The 18,778-nt window shown below is 40.5% G+C and overlaps 1 protein-coding gene across 1 annotated transcript; it reads left to right on the top strand.

The window, feature by feature from the left end:
* Window positions 1-2,213: 2,213 nt before the first annotated feature.
* On the top strand, window positions 2,214-16,410 carry cog3 (component of oligomeric golgi complex 3). Its single transcript, XM_047601548.1, has 23 exons — window positions 2,214-2,419; window positions 2,708-2,854; window positions 2,952-3,013; window positions 3,390-3,555; window positions 4,484-4,558; window positions 5,951-6,043; window positions 6,338-6,463; window positions 6,580-6,660; window positions 6,742-6,785; window positions 6,900-7,026; window positions 7,662-7,753; window positions 8,067-8,206; window positions 10,753-10,913; window positions 11,872-11,980; window positions 12,077-12,195; window positions 12,310-12,399; window positions 13,027-13,147; window positions 13,436-13,524; window positions 13,654-13,788; window positions 14,169-14,244; window positions 14,386-14,513; window positions 15,205-15,303; window positions 15,457-16,410. The coding sequence occupies exons 1-23, from the start codon at window positions 2,219-2,221 to the stop codon at window positions 15,484-15,486; spliced, it is 2,511 nt and encodes an 836-aa protein (XP_047457504.1). The 5' UTR covers window positions 2,214-2,218; the 3' UTR covers window positions 15,487-16,410.
* The last annotated feature ends 2,368 nt before the right edge of the window (window positions 16,411-18,778 follow it).

Below are 18,778 nucleotides of genomic sequence, written 5' to 3'. Positions count from 1 at the left end.
TTTTATTCATGTTTTATGATGCACAATAAGCTTCAAATGCACCTCAGGGAAATGATAATTGTCACACTGACCCGCGCTGACCCAAAACGCAACTTTTGACGAGATTTGCTCTGACATCTCTTTTTGTACCAGAGCAGCGTGGCTTGAATTCTGTAGCGTCTCCTTTCAGCAAAATAGACAAGAGCAAAAAAAAAAAAAAGAGAAAAAGAAAGGGGGGTGGGGGTTAAAGAAATCTGAACTCTCTGTGACCTTCCCATGAGACACCCTGGAGACAAAGCTGTAATATGTGAACGCTGCCTCCTCCGTGTAATGCCACCAGGAGTGGATTTTAAGATGTGTTCAAATAAGACATACTGGAGGCTATTTGTGTTTTTAGATTTCTGGTTTTGACTGTAAGATTAATGTAATAATAACTATAACCCATTTTCAGCAGTTTGAACATTATTACAGTAAGGAATTAATAAAAAAGCATTTGTTTTGTATTCAGACATGAATATATGTCAGTTGTCAGCTGGTGCCATGAGTTCAGGATGTTACAAAGTAAGATTATCATCATACACATTTTGCACATATCAGGGTTATTTGCCACCTATCCTCACACTTACAGGAATTTGTCTTGGTGTCTGGTGATATAACCATAAGTATAGGTAAGAAATAAGATCAATATCATATATTTTTTATATATATAAAAAAAATATAAAAAAATATATAAAAATATGCAAAATATACATATTTTGCATATTTGCAAAATATGTATAGTTCGCTAAAGAAGTCAAGATTTTAATTATAAAACTTACAATAATTTATCACCTACAGAACATGTACTTGTAAATTTTACTGTACATATCTATGTTTTTCATAGGGCATGCACACATAATCAGTATCTACCCATCACTAAGAAAAAGAAAACATGTTAGTGCATAAAAGTCACCACAAACTATTTGTTGCCTATCTTCCATATGACTAAAAAAAGACAGACATACAGGAGTTGGCATCTGGCTGTTACATTTAAGTCTCTGTCTGTTGGGGGATAAGAAAACTAACTTTCAGATTTTCAAATGCAACAGACAGAAATCTCAGTTTAGAGCATTTAAATGCTCCCCAGGGCTCCACCTGCTGGATTATTATTTTTTATTTATTATCGGATGGATCTTTCATCTACATATCTGTCACACCCTATAAAATCAATTTGCCGTGGGTGGCCTTTGGTCTATTTGTCTTGTGCTGTTTGTTTTGTAATAACACTGTTATGGACTTCACTCTGATGAAACAATAGAGGCAGTGGCACAGGTTAAAAAAAAATGAATTTAAGGTCCACTTCAACCAATATCACAATGAAGAGAAGGATAATTAACTTGGTTTAACTACTGTATGCGAAAACCTTTATGGTCAGGATAAAAAAGTATAGAAAACATTCTAAAACTTCTTTAAGTACGTTTATTTCACTGAAATCAATTTTTGCACTTTTATATATTCTGTTATTATGACCTGCATACACATAACACACTTTTCCACATCACTAAAAAAAGAAGAAATGACAAGAGAGGTAAATTGAAATTAGAGTTTTTTGAAGTTATGAAGAAACCTAGAATAATATATGATATGAAATGAAACTAAATATATTCAATAAAATAAAATAAAGGAACCCATAAATCCTAAAATATCTGATTGATCCCAAAAAAGGTGTTAAATTCAGGTGTGGGCAATTCTAGACTCAGAGCTCTAGGGGTGCTAAACTTGAAAACTGCTGTTTTCAAACTACTGTGTCACAAAACTATCATTTGGTTTAAAAAATAACAAAAGAAATTGCATTTAAGTGAGAAGATGAGGTAGGGACGATAAGTGTAAAACAATCTATATGAAGATATGAAGGTCGAACCTTTAAAAAAAAATAACAAAAGAAAAACACGTTTTTCAACTCTTAATTTAAAGGGTACTGGAACAAAGTTTAGGGGGGCCCTAAAAACTATCAAACTAGACATGAATTCAGCGCTGTCACTGGACAAGAACTACGTAGTAGTAGTAGTTTTTCCCATTTCCACAGAATAAAACTTCACACACGCGTCACATGAATAAGGGAATAATGTTCACAGTAGTGCTGACATCAGGTTTAAAACATTTTATGAAAGTAATAATAAGACCTGGCAGACATCCGCAACGAACGTTTAACTCGGTCAAGCCCCGCCCACACTCCCGGAACAGGAAGTAGCTCCAGTCTATGCTGCTGACGTTGGTGCTGTCCACAGTGACGATGGCGTCCACAGAGCTGTCCCTGTTGGACCTAACAGATAAGGAAACCAGAGAGAAACTGTCGTTATGGGATCGCCGCACCGACGCCACGGCTCCCCTCACGGAGAAACAGATGGACTCTGTCCTGGAGATCCGAACTGCATCTGAAACGCTGTCTGTGCCCTCAGAGGTGAGACGAGACTCTGGAGTCAGCTAGCTAGCTAGCAGGGTTGCTAACTTACTTTTCTAAACGCAAGTGGGGTTAACTAAACGTACAAACTACGTCCGTGTGACTCGTTCACGTTTCCCATTTGTAAAATGACAAAAAAGTTCATTTATAACGCAATGCCGTCGTGAGGGCTATTTGGAAGGGTTGCATTTGTACTTAGCTTTGCCATGTTAAGCTACCCAGCTACTTAGCATCGAAGGAAGGCTGGTTCAATCTTCAGAAACAGAAGCCCTGTTTTGTTTTTTTCAGTTGCCCATTGAGGACCTTTGCAGCCTGTCGTCTCGGTCCTTGCAGTCCCCGTTCACAGCCACTGTGCCCGCTTCAACAGAGGATGTCCTGCTCAAAGGTTTCCAGATGCTAGACATGGAAAATGACAGAATAGAAACTGCACAGCAGGTGAATGTCGTTGTCAGCAGTGAACAGCACTTCAGCCAGTCACACTCACACCAAAAGAAGATGCATGGTTGTAATGTAATGCCGCTTTGTGTTGCAGTTTTTTGCCTGGTTTGCCAAGTTACAGGCAAACATGGACCAGGATGAAAATGCAAAATACAGGTGCTAAAGTCTTACATTGTTTGCTTTACCATAGACTGTGTTGTCATTCTGCGTTTGTTGATTGGGTGCTTGTTCAGAGGAAGGTGATGGTACTATGACACTTGACAATAAGACCCATATTTGAGAATCACCCACATCTCTGAAATGGGATGTCACAGCAGTACCTTTGACTGCTCATGCTAAATATCTGCCTCAGAACCCCTCTTTAAGGTGCAGATACATGTGTTAAGCATTAAAGAATGCTTTTTTGCAATGTGAAACCATAAATTAATGCTTAATTCTGCAATTTAAAACCAGTAGGTAGCCTTGGTGCATCTTGTTGTTTTTTTTTTTTTTTGGAAATGCATAATGCATAATGTCTCTGCTCTCCCTTTAGAAACACCAGAGATGATCTTTACTGCTACCAGGAGCAATGCGATGCCATTCTGAAGGATGTCAGTGCAGCCCTTGAGCACTTGGACTCCCTCCAGAAACAGTATCTGTTTGTGTCAAATAAAACCGGAGCCCTGCACGAGGCCTGTGAGCAGCTCTTGAAAGAACAGGTGAGGTGCATGTAGATGTGTGTCCATGCAAATGTAATACACAAAATAGATTTTTTATTACATTCAAAGCAGACTTGTTAGAATATTTACAGTTTGTGAACATGAGTATGCCACCACAACCATGAAGTAGTTCGGTTTTTAGGATCAAAAGTAGTTCCAAAACAACCTCATGAGGAACCTCATTGCAGAGAAAACTTTACAAACGTGTGAACACATGTGCTCACTGGATAGATATTGAACAATGAACCGACTGGGGAAAGAAGCTTCATGCACTAATTCAATAATTTGATTGGGATTTTCTGTTCCATCTTGAGGGAAATATAGTTATTGTTCCTCGTTTATTACAACGCAGCTTTTCTGAAGATTTAATGTCTGTTCTGTGCTCATTTGACAAGATATTAGGTACGTCAGACACCGTTCCAGCACTAGATACTTCTTAATGGCTTATAATGTTCAGTTCATGTTGAAACAGTGTAAGAAAGGTGGTAATTCAACTGTTTGCTTATTTTGGGGGATGCATTTTGTGGTTTTGTTAAACAGAAAAGTGTTTTTATTAATCAGCCTGTCAGTGGTCAAAATAATAACAACATGCAAACTGCAGCCTCCAGTATGAAAATATAGTTGAATCAACAGCTCTCATTGTTATTTTTAACAACTGCAGAATTTTAGTGCAGGGCTGTTACATTAGAATGCACATTTGAATTATTTGAGTGTATATGTTTTTAAAAGGAAATGTCATATTTGGACAATTTTCACAGCACTACTGTTTTTCTCTCCTTCGGTATCATATTATATATCTTATTAATGCCGCCCAACTCTTGAGGATAGCTTGTCGCAAATATATGCACATTTGTCAGAAACGTGAACTGAAATTAAACTGTCACGAAATGTTGAATTACCTGTGGTTTGTTGTTTTCTCCCTTAACAGTCAGAGCTTGTTGACCTGGCTGAGAGCATACAGCAGAAACTGTCATATTTTAACGAGTTGGAAAACATAAACACGGTAGGCTGGCTTTCTTATTGTGTACATCTTAGAGGAACAAGGTTCCAAGGTTTGAGCAGCTTTGTCCTAGATTAAGAACTTTAGCTTAGAGTCACAAACAAGTTCCAAAGTACAGTATTTTCCTTATTTCAAAGTAAAAGCATCACATTTGGGGTCGTGTTTGCTTGTAAAATACACTATATTGCCAAAAGTATTCGCTCACCCACTCAAATAACTGAATTCAGGTGGTCTAATTACTTCCATGGCCAAAGGTGTATAGAATCAAGCACTTAGGCATGCAGACTGCTTCTGCAAACATTTGTGAAAGGATGGGTCGCTCTCAGGAGCTCAGTGAATTCTAGCATGATACTGTGATAGGATGCCACCTGTGCGATGAGTCCAGCCCTGAAATTTCCTTCCTTTCAGTCCACAGTCTGTAACAAAGTGGAAGCAATTGGCAACGGCAGAAATTCAGCCACAAAGTGGTAGGCCCGCCTATGCTGAGGCACATAGTGCAAAGAGGCAGAGTCAATCACTACAGACCTCCAAACTTCATGTGGCCTTCAAATTAGCTCAAGAACAGTGCATAGAGAGCTTCATGGAATGGGTTTCCATGACCGAGCAGCTGCATCCAAGCCAGATATCATCAAGTGCAACGCAAAGCATCAGAGGCAGTGGCGTCAAACACGACACCACTGGACTCCAGAGCAGTGAAGACGTTCTCTGAAGGGACCAATCACGCTTCTCCATCTGGCAATCTGATGCGCCAGTCTGAGTTTGGCGGTTGCTAGGAGAGTATTGGTTGTCTGACTGGATTGTGCCAAGTACGGTGGAGGGGGGGTTATTTTGTTGGATTGGTTTTTAGGAGCTGGGCTTGGCCCCTTAGTTCCCGGGAAAGGAACACTGAATGCTTCAGCATACCAAGAGATTTTGGACAATTCCGTACTCCCAACTTTGTAGGAACAGTTTGGAGATGGCCCCTTTCTGTTCCACCATGACTGTACACCAGTCCATAAAGACATGGATGGGTGAGTTTGGTGTGGAGGAACTTGGCTGGCCTGCACAGAGTCCTAACCTCAACCTGGTAGAATACTTTTCTGACGAATTAGAGCAAAGACTGCAAGTCAGGCCTTCTTGTTGCAAAATAAGTGTCTGAAATCACAATTGCGCTTCTGGAAGAATGGTCAAAAATTCCCATAAATACACAACATACCAGAAGAGTTGAAGTTGTTGTAGTTGCAAGGGGTGAGCAGACGTCATATTAAACCCTATGAATTAACAATGGGATGTCACTATGTGTGTAAAATCAGGTGAGCAAATACTTCTGCCCATATAGTGTATGTTTTGATTACAGAGATCAATAGATGTGTTTGTGTGTGTAGAATTGCTTCAAACCTGGCTTTTTCTTTGCAGAAACTGAACTCACCAACCTTGTCTGTAAATAGTGAAGGCTTTATACCAATGCTGTCCAAACTGGATGACTGCATTGAATATGTTTCTTCACATGTAAGTAGTTTGAGCTTTTATTTAAATATTGGCCATGTAGGTCTTTTAATAAATATAAATAATAAATAATGAATAAAGGCAGAGAACTCTGTAGTGAGATGTGTTTGCAGTAAAAATGGTTAATGCCTTTCTGTGTAGTTGATTCATATTTTCCCCAATTTGCATATGTTTTTATTTTAATAGTCAAACCAGGTCAGTGACCTGTAGTTACTGCAGAATTGTGCTTTTCTTTTAATACAACCCATGTGTGTCTTTTCAAGCTGTCTAACACTTGGCAATTTCTATTGATTACAGCCCAATTTCAAGGACTATCCGGTTTATTTGACCAAGTTTAAACAATGCCTCTCTAAAGCTATGCACTTCATGAAGATCCATATTGTAAACACTATGCAGAATCTCACCAGCCAGTTAACAAAAAGGGTAAGAAGATCAAGTCAAATGTCCCCTTCTAAGAAAAAAAACTATGAGTAGAAACATACTGTATGGTGCAAGGCCAAATAATAATTTTTGGTTTTATTTCGTTTTGTCTCCTCCAGGATCCAATGGGTTTGACTAACGCAGACAACGCCTTTACACTTTACTATGTTAAGTTTAGAGCAGCTGCACCTAAAGTTAGAGTGAGTAAAAAAATTGTGCAACTAATAATTCTGCAGCTATAATTTAGTTGGTTTTATTACCGACATTTTTTCCCCCTTTAGTCGCTGATTGAACAGATTGAACAGCGAGCGGTGAAGATTCCAGAGTGAGTGTTTTGGGTTTTTTTCCCACAACAAAGCAGCAGCAGCATAGCGCCTGTTCTATCAATAGATTTTCCCGCAGCTCTTGTGTTAAATGAGTCTCTCTTTATATTGAGCAGATACCATCAGCTCTTAGATGAAGTCCATCAGTGCTACCTTGACCAGCGAGAGCAACTCCTCAGTCCCTGCATTACATCCACCATTACTGACCTGACCAACCAAAACAGCAAAGACCACTGCGCCCTGGTAAGGCATGACTAGTTCAAAGCCGCGACTGCCCTTTAGAATAGAGTAAGGTGACATTTGAGCTTGCAGAGAATGGACAGCGTGGGCCCTCTGGGGCATTTTGCTGCAGTGTTTGGTAGAGACACAAAGCTGTGCACATGATAAATGAGCACAAGCTGAGATTGTGTACAGCAGGCGATTTCTCCCTTTTTTTTTTTTTTTTTTTCCTTTTCACAATTGAATTGCTGTGCAGAGACTGGGTGCTGTTACTTTCAGTCATCTATAAAACTGTGAGTTATTTCACTCGTCTGCTTTTTGAAAATCTAATACACCTCAAGGGTGGCACGATAATTAATGGTAGAATATTATATTTCATTTTAATGTGATGTTTCAGAGAAACCTATTCCAGCTTTTGCATCAATACAATATCTTGATGAGCTTGTGGCATTTCATGCTTCACTCTAATTGGCTTGACGGGCGAAGCTGTAATTAAAGGTCAGAATGTTGTGCAGTGAAACTTAATGACACCTGTTCAGATCCTTCTTTTAATCAAAGGCTTTGCACCTCTTTAATGATTGCTGTAATAGGTGTCTTCATCATTTATCTTGGAGAAGTATGCGCTGACTCTGCAGCATCTTTGTGTGTATTTGTCACAGGTTCGCAGTGGTTGTGCCTTCATGGTTCACGTGTGTCAGGATGAACACCAGTTGTACAACGAGTTCTTCTCCAAACCTACAACTAAACTAGAGTGAGTAGCTGGTAACATGATCTTTGAACACACAGCGAGCCGTCATCTCGCTGCACTTATATAAGCACACTATCCTTGTTAAGGACGTGACATTTTAAAATACACAACAGACATTTTTTTTTTTTCTTGTGATGTTTCGTGTTTGAAATACCAATTCTCACACTATGGATGGCAGTATGACCAATTAAGAGCTATTTATTTTTGGTTTTATTTGCTTCTTTCCTTTATTCATTAATTTGAATACTATTTAAAGAGATTTTTTAGACTTGTCTCAGCTGCATAAAGCACTGAAATCATTTTTATTTCAACGCAGCGAGCTGCTAGAGAAGTTGTGTCTGTCACTGTATGATGTCCTCCGGCCTCTGATCATCCACATCATCCACCTGGAGACCCTGTCCGAGCTCTGCAGCATCCTCAAGAATGAGATGCTGGAGGACCATGTTCAAAACAACGGTAGGTCAGAGGTTCTCATTCTCAACAGAGCTTCTCCTATGTTATGTGTGTGGTTAGAATTGAGTTATCAGTCATAAGCAGAAAATGTGGACTAATGGTCAAAAGTCAAGAATCATTCCAGATCTGGGTTCTCATGTTCTCATGTATCAAGTAAATGTGCACCAATCAGGCATAACATTAGGACCACCTTCCTAATATCGTGTAGGTCTCCCTTGTGCCTCCAAAACTGTTGTGACTCATCAGAGAGTGGACATGGACCTTCTCAGGGTGTCCTGTGGTTTTTGGAAACAGGATGTCGTGGTCCTTTGGGTCCTATCAGTTGAGGGGAGGTGCATCAACCCCTTGACTTTTTCCTAAGCTGTTTGTGTGTGCTTGTGTCAGGCTGCAGCCTGCTGGGGATGGCTGCTGCCATCAAGGTGTGTCATTGCTGTGGAGTGGGGGTGCCTGGTCTGACCTTAGTAACATCTACACAAAAAGTTTCTCAGCAGAACACTGTGTTGTCTCAAGATGATCAATGCTATTTACTTCTCTTGTCAGTGTTCGTAATGTTATAATAAATAAAATGTCTACACACACCTGTTAAATGCCAGGTTTTTGTGATGTTAAAAAAAAAAAAATCAATTATTTCAGAACTTTTTCCACCTTCAGTGTGACCTATATCCTGTACAAATCGAATAATTTAGGGGGAGAGTGGTAAGAGTAAAAAACTAAAATAAGGTGGTTTCATAAATGTGCACCCCTTTAAGCTAATCTTTTGTTGAAACACCTTTGGAATATTTTTTTACAGCACTCAGTCTTTTTGGATAGGAGTCTATCAACATGACATATATTGACTTGCAATATTTGCCCTTTCTTCTTTGCCAAAATGGTCCAAATCTCACAGATTGTGATGGCATCAACTGGGCATCAACTATGCACAGCCCTCTTCGGATCATTCCACAGATTTTCAATAGGATTCAGGTCTAGGCCCTGGCTGGGTCAAAACTTTAATCTTCTTCTGGTGAAGTCGTTCTTTTGCTGGGTTGTTGTCGTGCTGAATGATGATGTTCCTCTTCATCTTCAGCTTTCTAGCAGAACCCTGAAGGTTTTGTGCTAACATGTGCTGGCATTTGGAACTATTCCTAATACCCTCCTCCGACTTGACTAAGGCCCCAGTTCCTGATGAAGAAAAATGTCCCCAAAGCATGATGCTGCCACTGCCATGCTTCCCTGTGTATTGTATGGTGCTCTTTTTGTGATTTGCAGTGTTGGTATATACTTGGAATTGTGGCTAAAAAGTTGAACCTCCACCATGCTTCAAGACTTCAGATGTGTTTTTACAAAATTTAGCTGGGCTTTGATGTTTTTCTTTGTAAGAAAACACATCTGTCTTGCCACCCTACCCCAAAGCCCAGACATATGAAGGGAGATTGTTGTCACATGTAAAACTCAACCCCTTGAGCCAGTACTTGCCAAGAAATTCCTGCAGCTTCTTTAATGTTGCTGTAGGCCTCTTAGTAGCCTCCCTAACGAGTTTTCTTCTGGTATTTTCATTTGTTTTGGAGGGACATCCAGTTCTCGGTGACAGTGTTGTGCCCTATTTTCTCCACTTGATGATGACTGTCTTTACTGTGATCCATGGTGTATCTAATGCCTTGGAAATTATTCGTTACCCTTCTCCTGACTGATACCTTTTAACTATGAGATCCTTTTGATGCTTTGGAAGGTCTCTGTGGATCGTGGCTTTTGCTGTAAGATGTGACTAAAAAAATGTCAGAAAAAGTCTTCTAGAACAACTGAACTTTATTCGGGTTAACCAGAAGCACTTTGAATAATGGAAGGTGTGTACAGGCTCCTAACATGAGTCTGCATGTGATTGGTTCAATTGACTTGTACAGGTCGCATTAATGACATCCGTCACATTAAAGGTGGAAAAAGGTCTGAAATTATTGATTTGGGTATTGGCTTATTTTTTTTACATCACAAAAAGATGGCATTTGCCAGGGTTAGGCTTTTTATATCCTCTGTATGAGTTAAGTTCATCCAATATCACTACTTATGTATGTTACAATTATCTTATGTTCACCCTAAAAGCAACAAAGTTGTAAAGTGCACAAGCATGGCCGTCTACATTGCCACTGTTAGGTTGCCTTGTGTTTACAAACCATCAGGTGAAGTGGACGGAATGGTTGAATTTTGACGGCGGGCGCTGAAAAAGTGTGATTGCGTTTGTGGCCATAAAATACAACACACACATTCCATTTAAAATGGGACATGTCTTCTGTTGATTTCCCATTCGTAGTGCAAGGACAGCACGACAACCTCCAATGAAACTTTAGAAAAAAGAAAGGCAACTCAATATTTGTTTCTGAAAAGATTGAGGTCAAGGTTATATTCATGGTAGCGAATCCCTTGATTTCCCCATCATGTTCTACACCTGCACGTCACGTGCAGAATATACAAGTGTATAGTCACGGCCCTAAAGGACCGAAGGGCCTATATGCTGAATGTATTCGCCACAAGCTATTGGCTGAACTGCAAACCGACCTCTGTATGCTTTTATGTAGCTGCACAGCTGGGGGCCTTTGATGTATTAGTGAAGCAGATGCTGGAGGATGTTCAGGAGAGGCTGGTCTACAGGACTCACATATACATCCAGACTGATATCATAGGTTACAACCCAGCTCCGGGAGATCTGGCCTACCCTGAAAAACTGGAGATGATGGAGGTAAGTCATATGCGCTGACAGGTATATAGACTTTTATTTATTTATTTTTAGATATTGCCACCGCACAGCAAAGCTACAAATGCTGTGCTTTGTGTCATAGTTATATTTTATACTTACACCCTGGATATAACCTGGATATATCTTATTAGCTGTTGTTTATTGCATTGGTTAATCGGTAAAATATCATAAATAGATGTTAAAGTGGCCATCAGATACTTCACAGTATTTTGAGCCAGAGGATTTCAAACACTCTGTAGGTCCTTGAAAACGCTCAACGTTTAGGTGTGAATTTAATCCTCAGGAGGTTTTTGCTCTACTGAACGTCTGCATGTCTCGTTGAATATTCCAGGGTCTCGTCTTCACTAACATTAAATGTGTTGCACATACACTACATTCTCCAAATCACCCTGATAAAACAGGCACATTCTCTGGCATTTCTTCATATATATATATATATATATATATATATATATATGCGTGTGTGTGTGTCTTTGTCTGCCTCGCTTGACTTTTTTTCCTTTTCATTTTATTTTATGTTAAGCTTTCAAAGACTTGTAGGGTTCTTCTGTAGCGGAGGAAAAAAAGCCATCTTTTCAACATCTAACACTTTCTTCTCGCAGCTCCATAAAAAGTTGTTATGTTTTAAGCTGAATTATGCTAATTTACGGCTGTGGAAGCTCTTTGGTCTTGTGAATATCTGCATATGTTGTTAAATACGCTTTTGAGTCTTAACCTATATTTAACAGTTTTTCCAATGTGTTGCATCTATTTTCCTAATCTTAGTCTCCTTGATGCTCTTGATATTTCTTCAGATCTGACTGTCTTGCAGTAAACAAACTTGTTTTATAAGTTTGCAAACCTGTTGAAGCCATAATGGGAAAAAAAAAACACGACTTCCCAGAACCTTAATATTGTCTTTTCCTCCTGCCAACTCTTTTACTTTTCTTGTTATCAATAGAAAATCGCTCAGAGCTTGAAGGAAGAGCAGATGAAGCAGGCGTCACAAGGCTCCGTGTTTTCTGATGTAGAGCTTGAGGATCCAGACGGTAGAAGAAACAGTAATGCCGGTTTGTGTTTCCGCATTTTGACAGTTGCTTTTTTGTGTTTGGTGTTATTGTCATTTGCCTGATGGCTTCTTCTTCTCCTTTGTGCGACGAATGCAGGCGGCTTGGAAGCGTCTCGTCTGCAAACGTCTGTGTCTCCTGCCGATCTGCACGGCATGTGGTACCCCACTGTCAGGCGAACACTTGTTTGTCTGTCCAAGCTCTACAGGTGCATAGATGTGAGTTTACCGTTTTTATTGGCTGATAATTTATAGTGCGCGCATGTAGACGCGGAGGACGAAGTTTTGCATTTATTATTCATGTGTTTTCTTATTTTTTTGGTCTTTTTCCAGAGAGCGGTCTTCCAGGGTTTATCTCAAGAAGCCTTATCTGCCTGCATCCAGTCGTTGCTTAAAGCGTCTGATATCATCCTTAAAAACAAGGTTGGCACTCTTGGTTAAGTAAAGACTATGGCTGTGTCTTTCTACAGACTATTCTACAGACAAAATAGCCAGAAAAGCGCCCTTTTTAGGTCGTAAACAAGATATGTTCCCTCTTTGGAAAAAAAAAAAAAAAAAAAAACATCATTCAGGCTACAAGATCCGTAACTAAAGCAACAGGGATGTCGTTTAAAATTTATTTTAATGCATGCTTTATTACTCTCCGCAGAGTGTTCAGCCGACCATTCTTTATTTACGGGCTTCTCTCACCTTCAGATTCGCTGTCAATATCTGTGCTAACTGGCCCGCCTGAGCCTAACACTTCAAATTAAAGCAGCAGCAGCATCAATCTCCGAGGATGTGCGGCCACCTCCCGTGTTGATGACGACATCTTTTTCCAATGTTTTTAGCTGCTAGCTGAGCAATAAAGGATTTCGGCTGCCTTATTTGTCACAGTAACACGTCCCACGTTTCCGGCCACGGTTAACCAGCAGTTATTAATTAGACGCGTTTCCTTATCGTCACAGAGCCCGTGCTTTTTTGTTCTCTATAGTTTGGCTACTCAGCAGATGCCCTTTTGGCTTGGCAGCGTGCAGAGTGGATTTAACAGTGTGCTTTCACTTTCCGTAGACGCAAATAGATGGGCAACTTTTCCTGATCAAGCACCTGCTGATAATGCGTGAACAGATTGCCCCATTTCACACTGATTTTGCCATCAAGGAAATCTCACTGGACCTGAAAAAAACACGAGGTAAGATAATTAAAGGTGGAGGGAACACTGGCGTTCAGCTTCATAAAGCCACTCATTACATTTTCATGCTCATTAAGCAACTTGTGCCTATCACATGCACCGGTGGCAACAATTAATGTGGAAATTGTAATCCAACACCATAATGTACATTAACCGATGGCTCACAGGGCAGAGTCACTCCTCCCATCGCCCTCGTCCCAGTCAAGGACATGTTGAGCTTTGCAGCACTAGAGGGCACTCTCATTCTACACCAGCCCCGATTTAATCTCCTCTCTGCTTTGTGTTAAGATGCTGCCTTCAAAATCCTCAACCCTAAGGCTGTCCCCAAATTCTTCAGATTTAACAGTCACAACGCCATACTTGAATTCCTGTTGGAGGTAGCGTTTTTCTCTTTACCTTTTCCTTTAAACTAAACATACCATACATTTTATGTACTTTGATAGCTCCCAGCCTAAGGGAAAGCACTTCCTAGCGCCAAAACCTTTTTTTCCCTCTGTGGCCCCCAGGGAACGCCGGAGATAAAGGAGCACTACATTGACTCAAAGAAGGATGTGGACCGGCACCTGAAGTTCAGCTGTGAACAGTTTATCCAGCAGCAGACTCAGATCTTTGTGGGGAACCTTGAGGAGTTTCTCACCAAGGTAACCGTTAAGAGCGGAGGCAGACTTAGCCTCAGGCAGTGGCGCTTCTTCTTGACCTTCGTTTTTTTTTCTGCGTTTACCTTTTAAAAACCCTTTTAAAAAAAATATAATTTGCTTATTCACTGATCACTGATTGTAACTGACAGGTGGAATTAAAAAGGTTGTTTTCCTTTGAAGACGTGTAATTCTGCTGCTGGTTATTAGTTTTGCCAGTCTTTGCTCTTTTCTACCCACCACGCTACTTATGTAAACGCTCCTCTAATTCTACACAAAGTTGAATTTGCTGAAGTGAAACACAGTATCTTGTGCTTCTTTTTTTTTTATTGCATCCCATACCGTATCTTTTTCAAAGTGGAATGTTCTGGTTTGTCTGGATTCAGGTTGCAGCTCTTAAAACGATGGCTATCCAAGGTGGTCCGACATACAGTCTGTCTCAACAACCTTGGGCCCAGCCAGGTAAGATTTGTCTCAGGAAACGCCACAAGCATCATAGTGTAATTCATCAAAAACCCGTGTAGCAGAAGCTAGAGGGCACGTCAATGCTTTTTTGTTGTTGTTGTTGTTTTTTTTCGTAATGCTTTTTTCCCCTCTTTTCAGCAAAGATCAACGATATAGTGATGGCTACCTACCGGGTGATGAAGAGCAAGCTGCCAGGCACTTTACAGAGCATGTCCTTGTACCTAGCCAACAGAGACACAGAGTTCATCCTTTTCAAGCCTGTCCGGGTGGGTGGCAGAAAAGCTAGGCCATAGCATATACCACGTGATTCACTTTCTGTTTAAGTCATTGTTAAACCTCCAAAGAAACTAATAATCCTTTCAGAGAGTATTTACAAGGCACGGACAGCGTGTTGTCGCACACCAAGGTCCAGTTGCCGTTTCTTTTCAAATGATCTAATTTAAAGGTTATTCGCATATATCTCTGAAGATCTAAAATCACAGCCTTTTCATTTATCTTCTCTGCACCGTACGCCCGCTATTACCGTCATTGCACTGAGGTTTCTGGTTATGCCACCATGTAAACAAACTTCTCGCGGTGTCAGAGCTCATCTTTGGCGCAAATTTGTTAGTTAGCGAACGTTGGATGCCGTAGTAAAAAGGTTGGCCTGTGAATTCTGGGGAGATTTCAGACCCGCATCTGAAATCCGCTCCGTGGCTGCCTTTGTTTAAATTTGGCTCGGAGATTGTGCCTTTAGTTGTAAATTGTCAGCGTGATTGAACTCTAATAGAGAAATCTTTGTGCTGCCTGTGTACTATTCATCAAGGTCCCAGGTGAGGCTGAATGAGAGAGAGAAACAAAATTTTGTGGTTGACATGGAAACAAGATAGTGGGGGGACATAGGCCAGATGGAAATGCAGTATTAATTTCCTTCCAGCGCTCGGTAATAGGATGGCTTTTTTTTTTTCTTTCCAACAGAATAACATCCAGCAGATATTCCAAAGACTGCACGCCTTGCTTCAGGAGGAGTACAGCGGAGAAGACCTTCAAATCATCGCGTGTCCGTCTATGGAGCAGGTACCGAGCCGAGAGCCCAAAGGGACCCGCCATAATTTTAATAATAGTCCTGTAGCGCCCAAAACTGCTGAGAGCGACTCTGAATAAACATTAAATAACATATATCAGCCAAGGTACAAAAAGCACTCATCATTTTTCACGGCTCTCTTTCAGATTAACCTGCTGCTGTCTGTGAATAAGTAATGTTTCGCTTCTGGGGAACGCCCTCGGGATAGAAGTGCGATGCTGCAACTCCAGCCGTGACCAGGAGCCGTGACGTTGAGTAAGCAAGATGACCAGACTAAGAGAACGCACCTGAGCTACATGCTGGACCAGGAACTCTGAACTGAAGGCAAAATAAAAAATCCTGCACGAGGCCAAAGATTTTTCAACGGAGGCTCAAGTGGCTACAAGTATGAAGAAGTTCAGCTGTTCAGTGAATGAAGTCTATAACAGAAATGGGAGATGGAGAGTAACTTCTTCGGGGGGTACTGATTTGATCATTTTGTTTGACTAAATTTTAAGCGGTGGTATGGTGAGGGTTGCTCTCGTGTAGGAGAATTCCATTTTTTTTGACAAGGGTGGATTTGTGGTCACAGTTGGCATCTCTATTAATACCAACAGTTTCTTTTCTTTCTTTTTTTTTTGCGAGTAAAAGGAATTTGTGGCTTGGGGGTGGTGGGGCTCAGACAAGCACACTTCAGGTGCACGAAAAGAGGCACTAAATGGTTGTTCCTCATCAGCCAGGTAGCTAATGGGCAGTAAAAGTACTTGCATTGCCTAGATTCCCCTGATTGGTTTGGAAGGGTGACGAGAGAAAAAATGCTGCAAAATGTTTTATTCCTCGATTTTAAAATGTCTTTGTAACGCGCTCATTAAAGCCCAATAATGACTTGTGCTAAGGGTGTCTCAGGTCCCACAGGCTTTCCCTTCTAATCATAAAAAATCCACACAGATGTTTTGTTTTTTTTCTCCAAAATCCATCCTCTTTGCTAATGTTTTTCCGTTGCAAATGTGTATAAAGAAGAGATTATGTTTTATACTTTTTTTCTTTTATAACTAGGTTGATTGAAACAAACATATTCTGGCAAAAATATTAGACCATTGCAGGGGTGGGGGGGTTTGGGGGGGTAGGGGGGGACTCCGTGTATGATCCTTGGGTGTGTCACAGAGTAACAAAAGAAGACATTATCATTGTAACATTTGCTTTGGTGTGTCCCATGTAAAATGATGTGTACAGGTATATTATTTATGGACATTCTGATTAAAAAGAAAATGGTTGATAAGACTTTTTGGTTTTATTTCTAAAGATCTAATTTAAACCCACGGATCCACTGCAGTCGCTCCACACAAATGAGAACCTGCCATTCAAGGACATCCTCAGCTTTAGGGGTCTTCTTGGCAGACCGTTGCTGTTTCACTGGCAGCTGCCGTCTTCCCATCTGTGGGATGAGGCTTTGCGGGGGCTTGACCTTCTTTGGACTGACAGTCTTTTGATAGGCGATGAGGGACTGGAGGTTCTCGGGTTCGGACATTGATCTCTGCGCTCTTCTGATGCAGATACTGTTGAAGCATGTCGGGCCCTGCCAGTGTCGAAACCTTTGCAGCGATGCATCAGTGACAACGAGGAAACGTAGAGTAAGATGACGGATTTGGTCTTAAATTTGTCACATCTCTTGTATTTCTGTAGCTGCTACGACATCAGTAACGTACTCTTAAATTTAGCCCCTGCTTTAAGCTGCACTGTCAGAGATGATAGCGATGCAGACGTGCTCTTGGGACTGAATGTGTCAGGTGGGGTCAGGAAGGCGGGGGACATGATGCTTTTTGCCTAGCCAGCTCTGCTGTTTCTCAAAATGTCTTATGTCACGGCAGTAGGTGCCCTCCCACGAAGTCAGATTCACACCAATAAAGACGAGCAGCTTGAGAACAATAAGCCCCTCAGGGTTTTATTGTCTCACCAAGATACTTTGTCAATTCTGTATCCTGCCAATTTAGTCAATAATTGAAAAACGAATCTCAAAATGCTGCTACAGGGAGCAGCAGATAATAAAATAGATTTTAATTGTAAAATGAAATGCACATCCTAATGAATACGTCCGTGTTCGTGGTAACAAGTCCCCTGGCTGCAGAGGTTTGTCTTCCAGGACCATCACACAAATCTAATGCAGCAGAATAGCAGCCCTCCTTTCCATAGCGTTCAAGTATGATTGAGGTGAACAGTCAAACATCAAGTAGAATAGACGTCTTGTCAGTGAATTGGCAGATTCACCTTAAGGGATTCCACATCTGCCCTTTTCCAGATGTGCTGTTCCTTTAAGCTGCTCTAGTTGAGAGTAATGTGGGCTATTCTATAGGGCATAAACCTAAGTCGCAAAACAAAACAAAAATAAAAAATTGGACACTGCCTATAATCCAGCGTTTTATTTTACACTGGAATCAAATTTTCTTTTCTATTGTCCGTGATTTCTATTTCAGAGAATCCTTCCTGGCAGTCGAGGCAGCATCTGAGAGTCGATTATGTGCTGTGGCATGGGCTTGTTTGTGTTCTGTGATGTAGTTAAAGGTGTCAGGACACGGCCAAAAAAAAAAAAAAAAGGAAAGGAAAAGCAAATTTCATCTGCACGAGATATCCGCCTGTGGTCGATGGTGTGTGTAACCTGCTTTTTGATCTGAGCCTTCATTGGATTCCAGACCTTTCAACGTGCGGTGTGTCATGAAATATGTAGCGTCACCGATTGAATAGAGTAGACATTTAATTTGAAAAAAAAAAAAAAAAAAAACATTTAATGGTGGAAGCTAGCAATATACACGAACAATTCTGACCTTTTGATCTGTCTGCATCGCTGGGTTCCCATTAGTCACAGTTTCTGTAGTGATAACCGTTGCACCCTTTGGCACAGTCTGCGATATCTTTCATCTATTTTCCCAGGAGGAATTTCCAGTGTATATATATGCTGTCATTATTTATTTTTCATTTTCACTTTAGTTATTATTACTCATCTACTAATGAAGCCAATATACTCGTTTTAATATTAATCAGAAATTAAAGCATAGATTTTCATTGTGAAGCCCATCTTTCTGGATTCAGGCTGTTTAAATGGGGTTTACTGACATGGTTTATGAATTCAGAGAGAAAAGTGTTTGATGTAAGATCCAAAGTAATCAAATAGTTAGATGGTCAAACTGTCTTTTGGTGAAATTCAGATATCTGGGCTACTGGTGTTTTATACAGGTTAGATTCATTGTAACTGAAAGTTGTACCCTGGTAGGACAGATTGGGTGCATGAAATCCATCTGTATCAATTCTCCCATGGTTGCTTATCCTGGAACTTGAAGCACTTGCTATCATGGTTGATGCACTCAAACACACTGAGCTAAATGCTGCACACATACAATTTTTAACATATACTCCAAGCTCGGTGTTTGAACTACAGCTAAAGGTTGATTGGAATATGATTTGTTTTGCTGGTATTTTGCCTCAAACTAAAATATA

The sequence above is a fragment of the Mugil cephalus genome, chromosome 12 (genome assembly GCF_022458985.1).
Source record: "Mugil cephalus isolate CIBA_MC_2020 chromosome 12, CIBA_Mcephalus_1.1, whole genome shotgun sequence".
Lineage (NCBI taxonomy): Eukaryota > Metazoa > Chordata > Actinopteri > Mugiliformes > Mugilidae > Mugil > Mugil cephalus.
The sequence above is the reverse complement of the archived record's forward strand: the minus strand, read 5'-3'. Positions and strand labels throughout refer to the sequence as shown.

What these genes read in the sequence shown, in the direction of transcription:
- cog3 (XM_047601548.1), top strand. Translation starts at nt 2,219, where the DNA reads ATGCTGCTGACGTTGGTGCTGTCCACAGTGACGATGGCGTCCACAGAG. An exon ending in AGTTGGAAAACATAAACACG is followed by an intron (nt 4,559 to 5,950) that starts GTAGGCTGGCTT and finishes TTTTCTTTGCAG; the next exon opens with AAACTGAACTCACCAACCTT. An exon ending in CCAGCCAGTTAACAAAAAGG is followed by an intron (nt 6,464 to 6,579) that starts GTAAGAAGATCA and finishes TGTCTCCTCCAG; the next exon opens with GATCCAATGGGTTTGACTAA.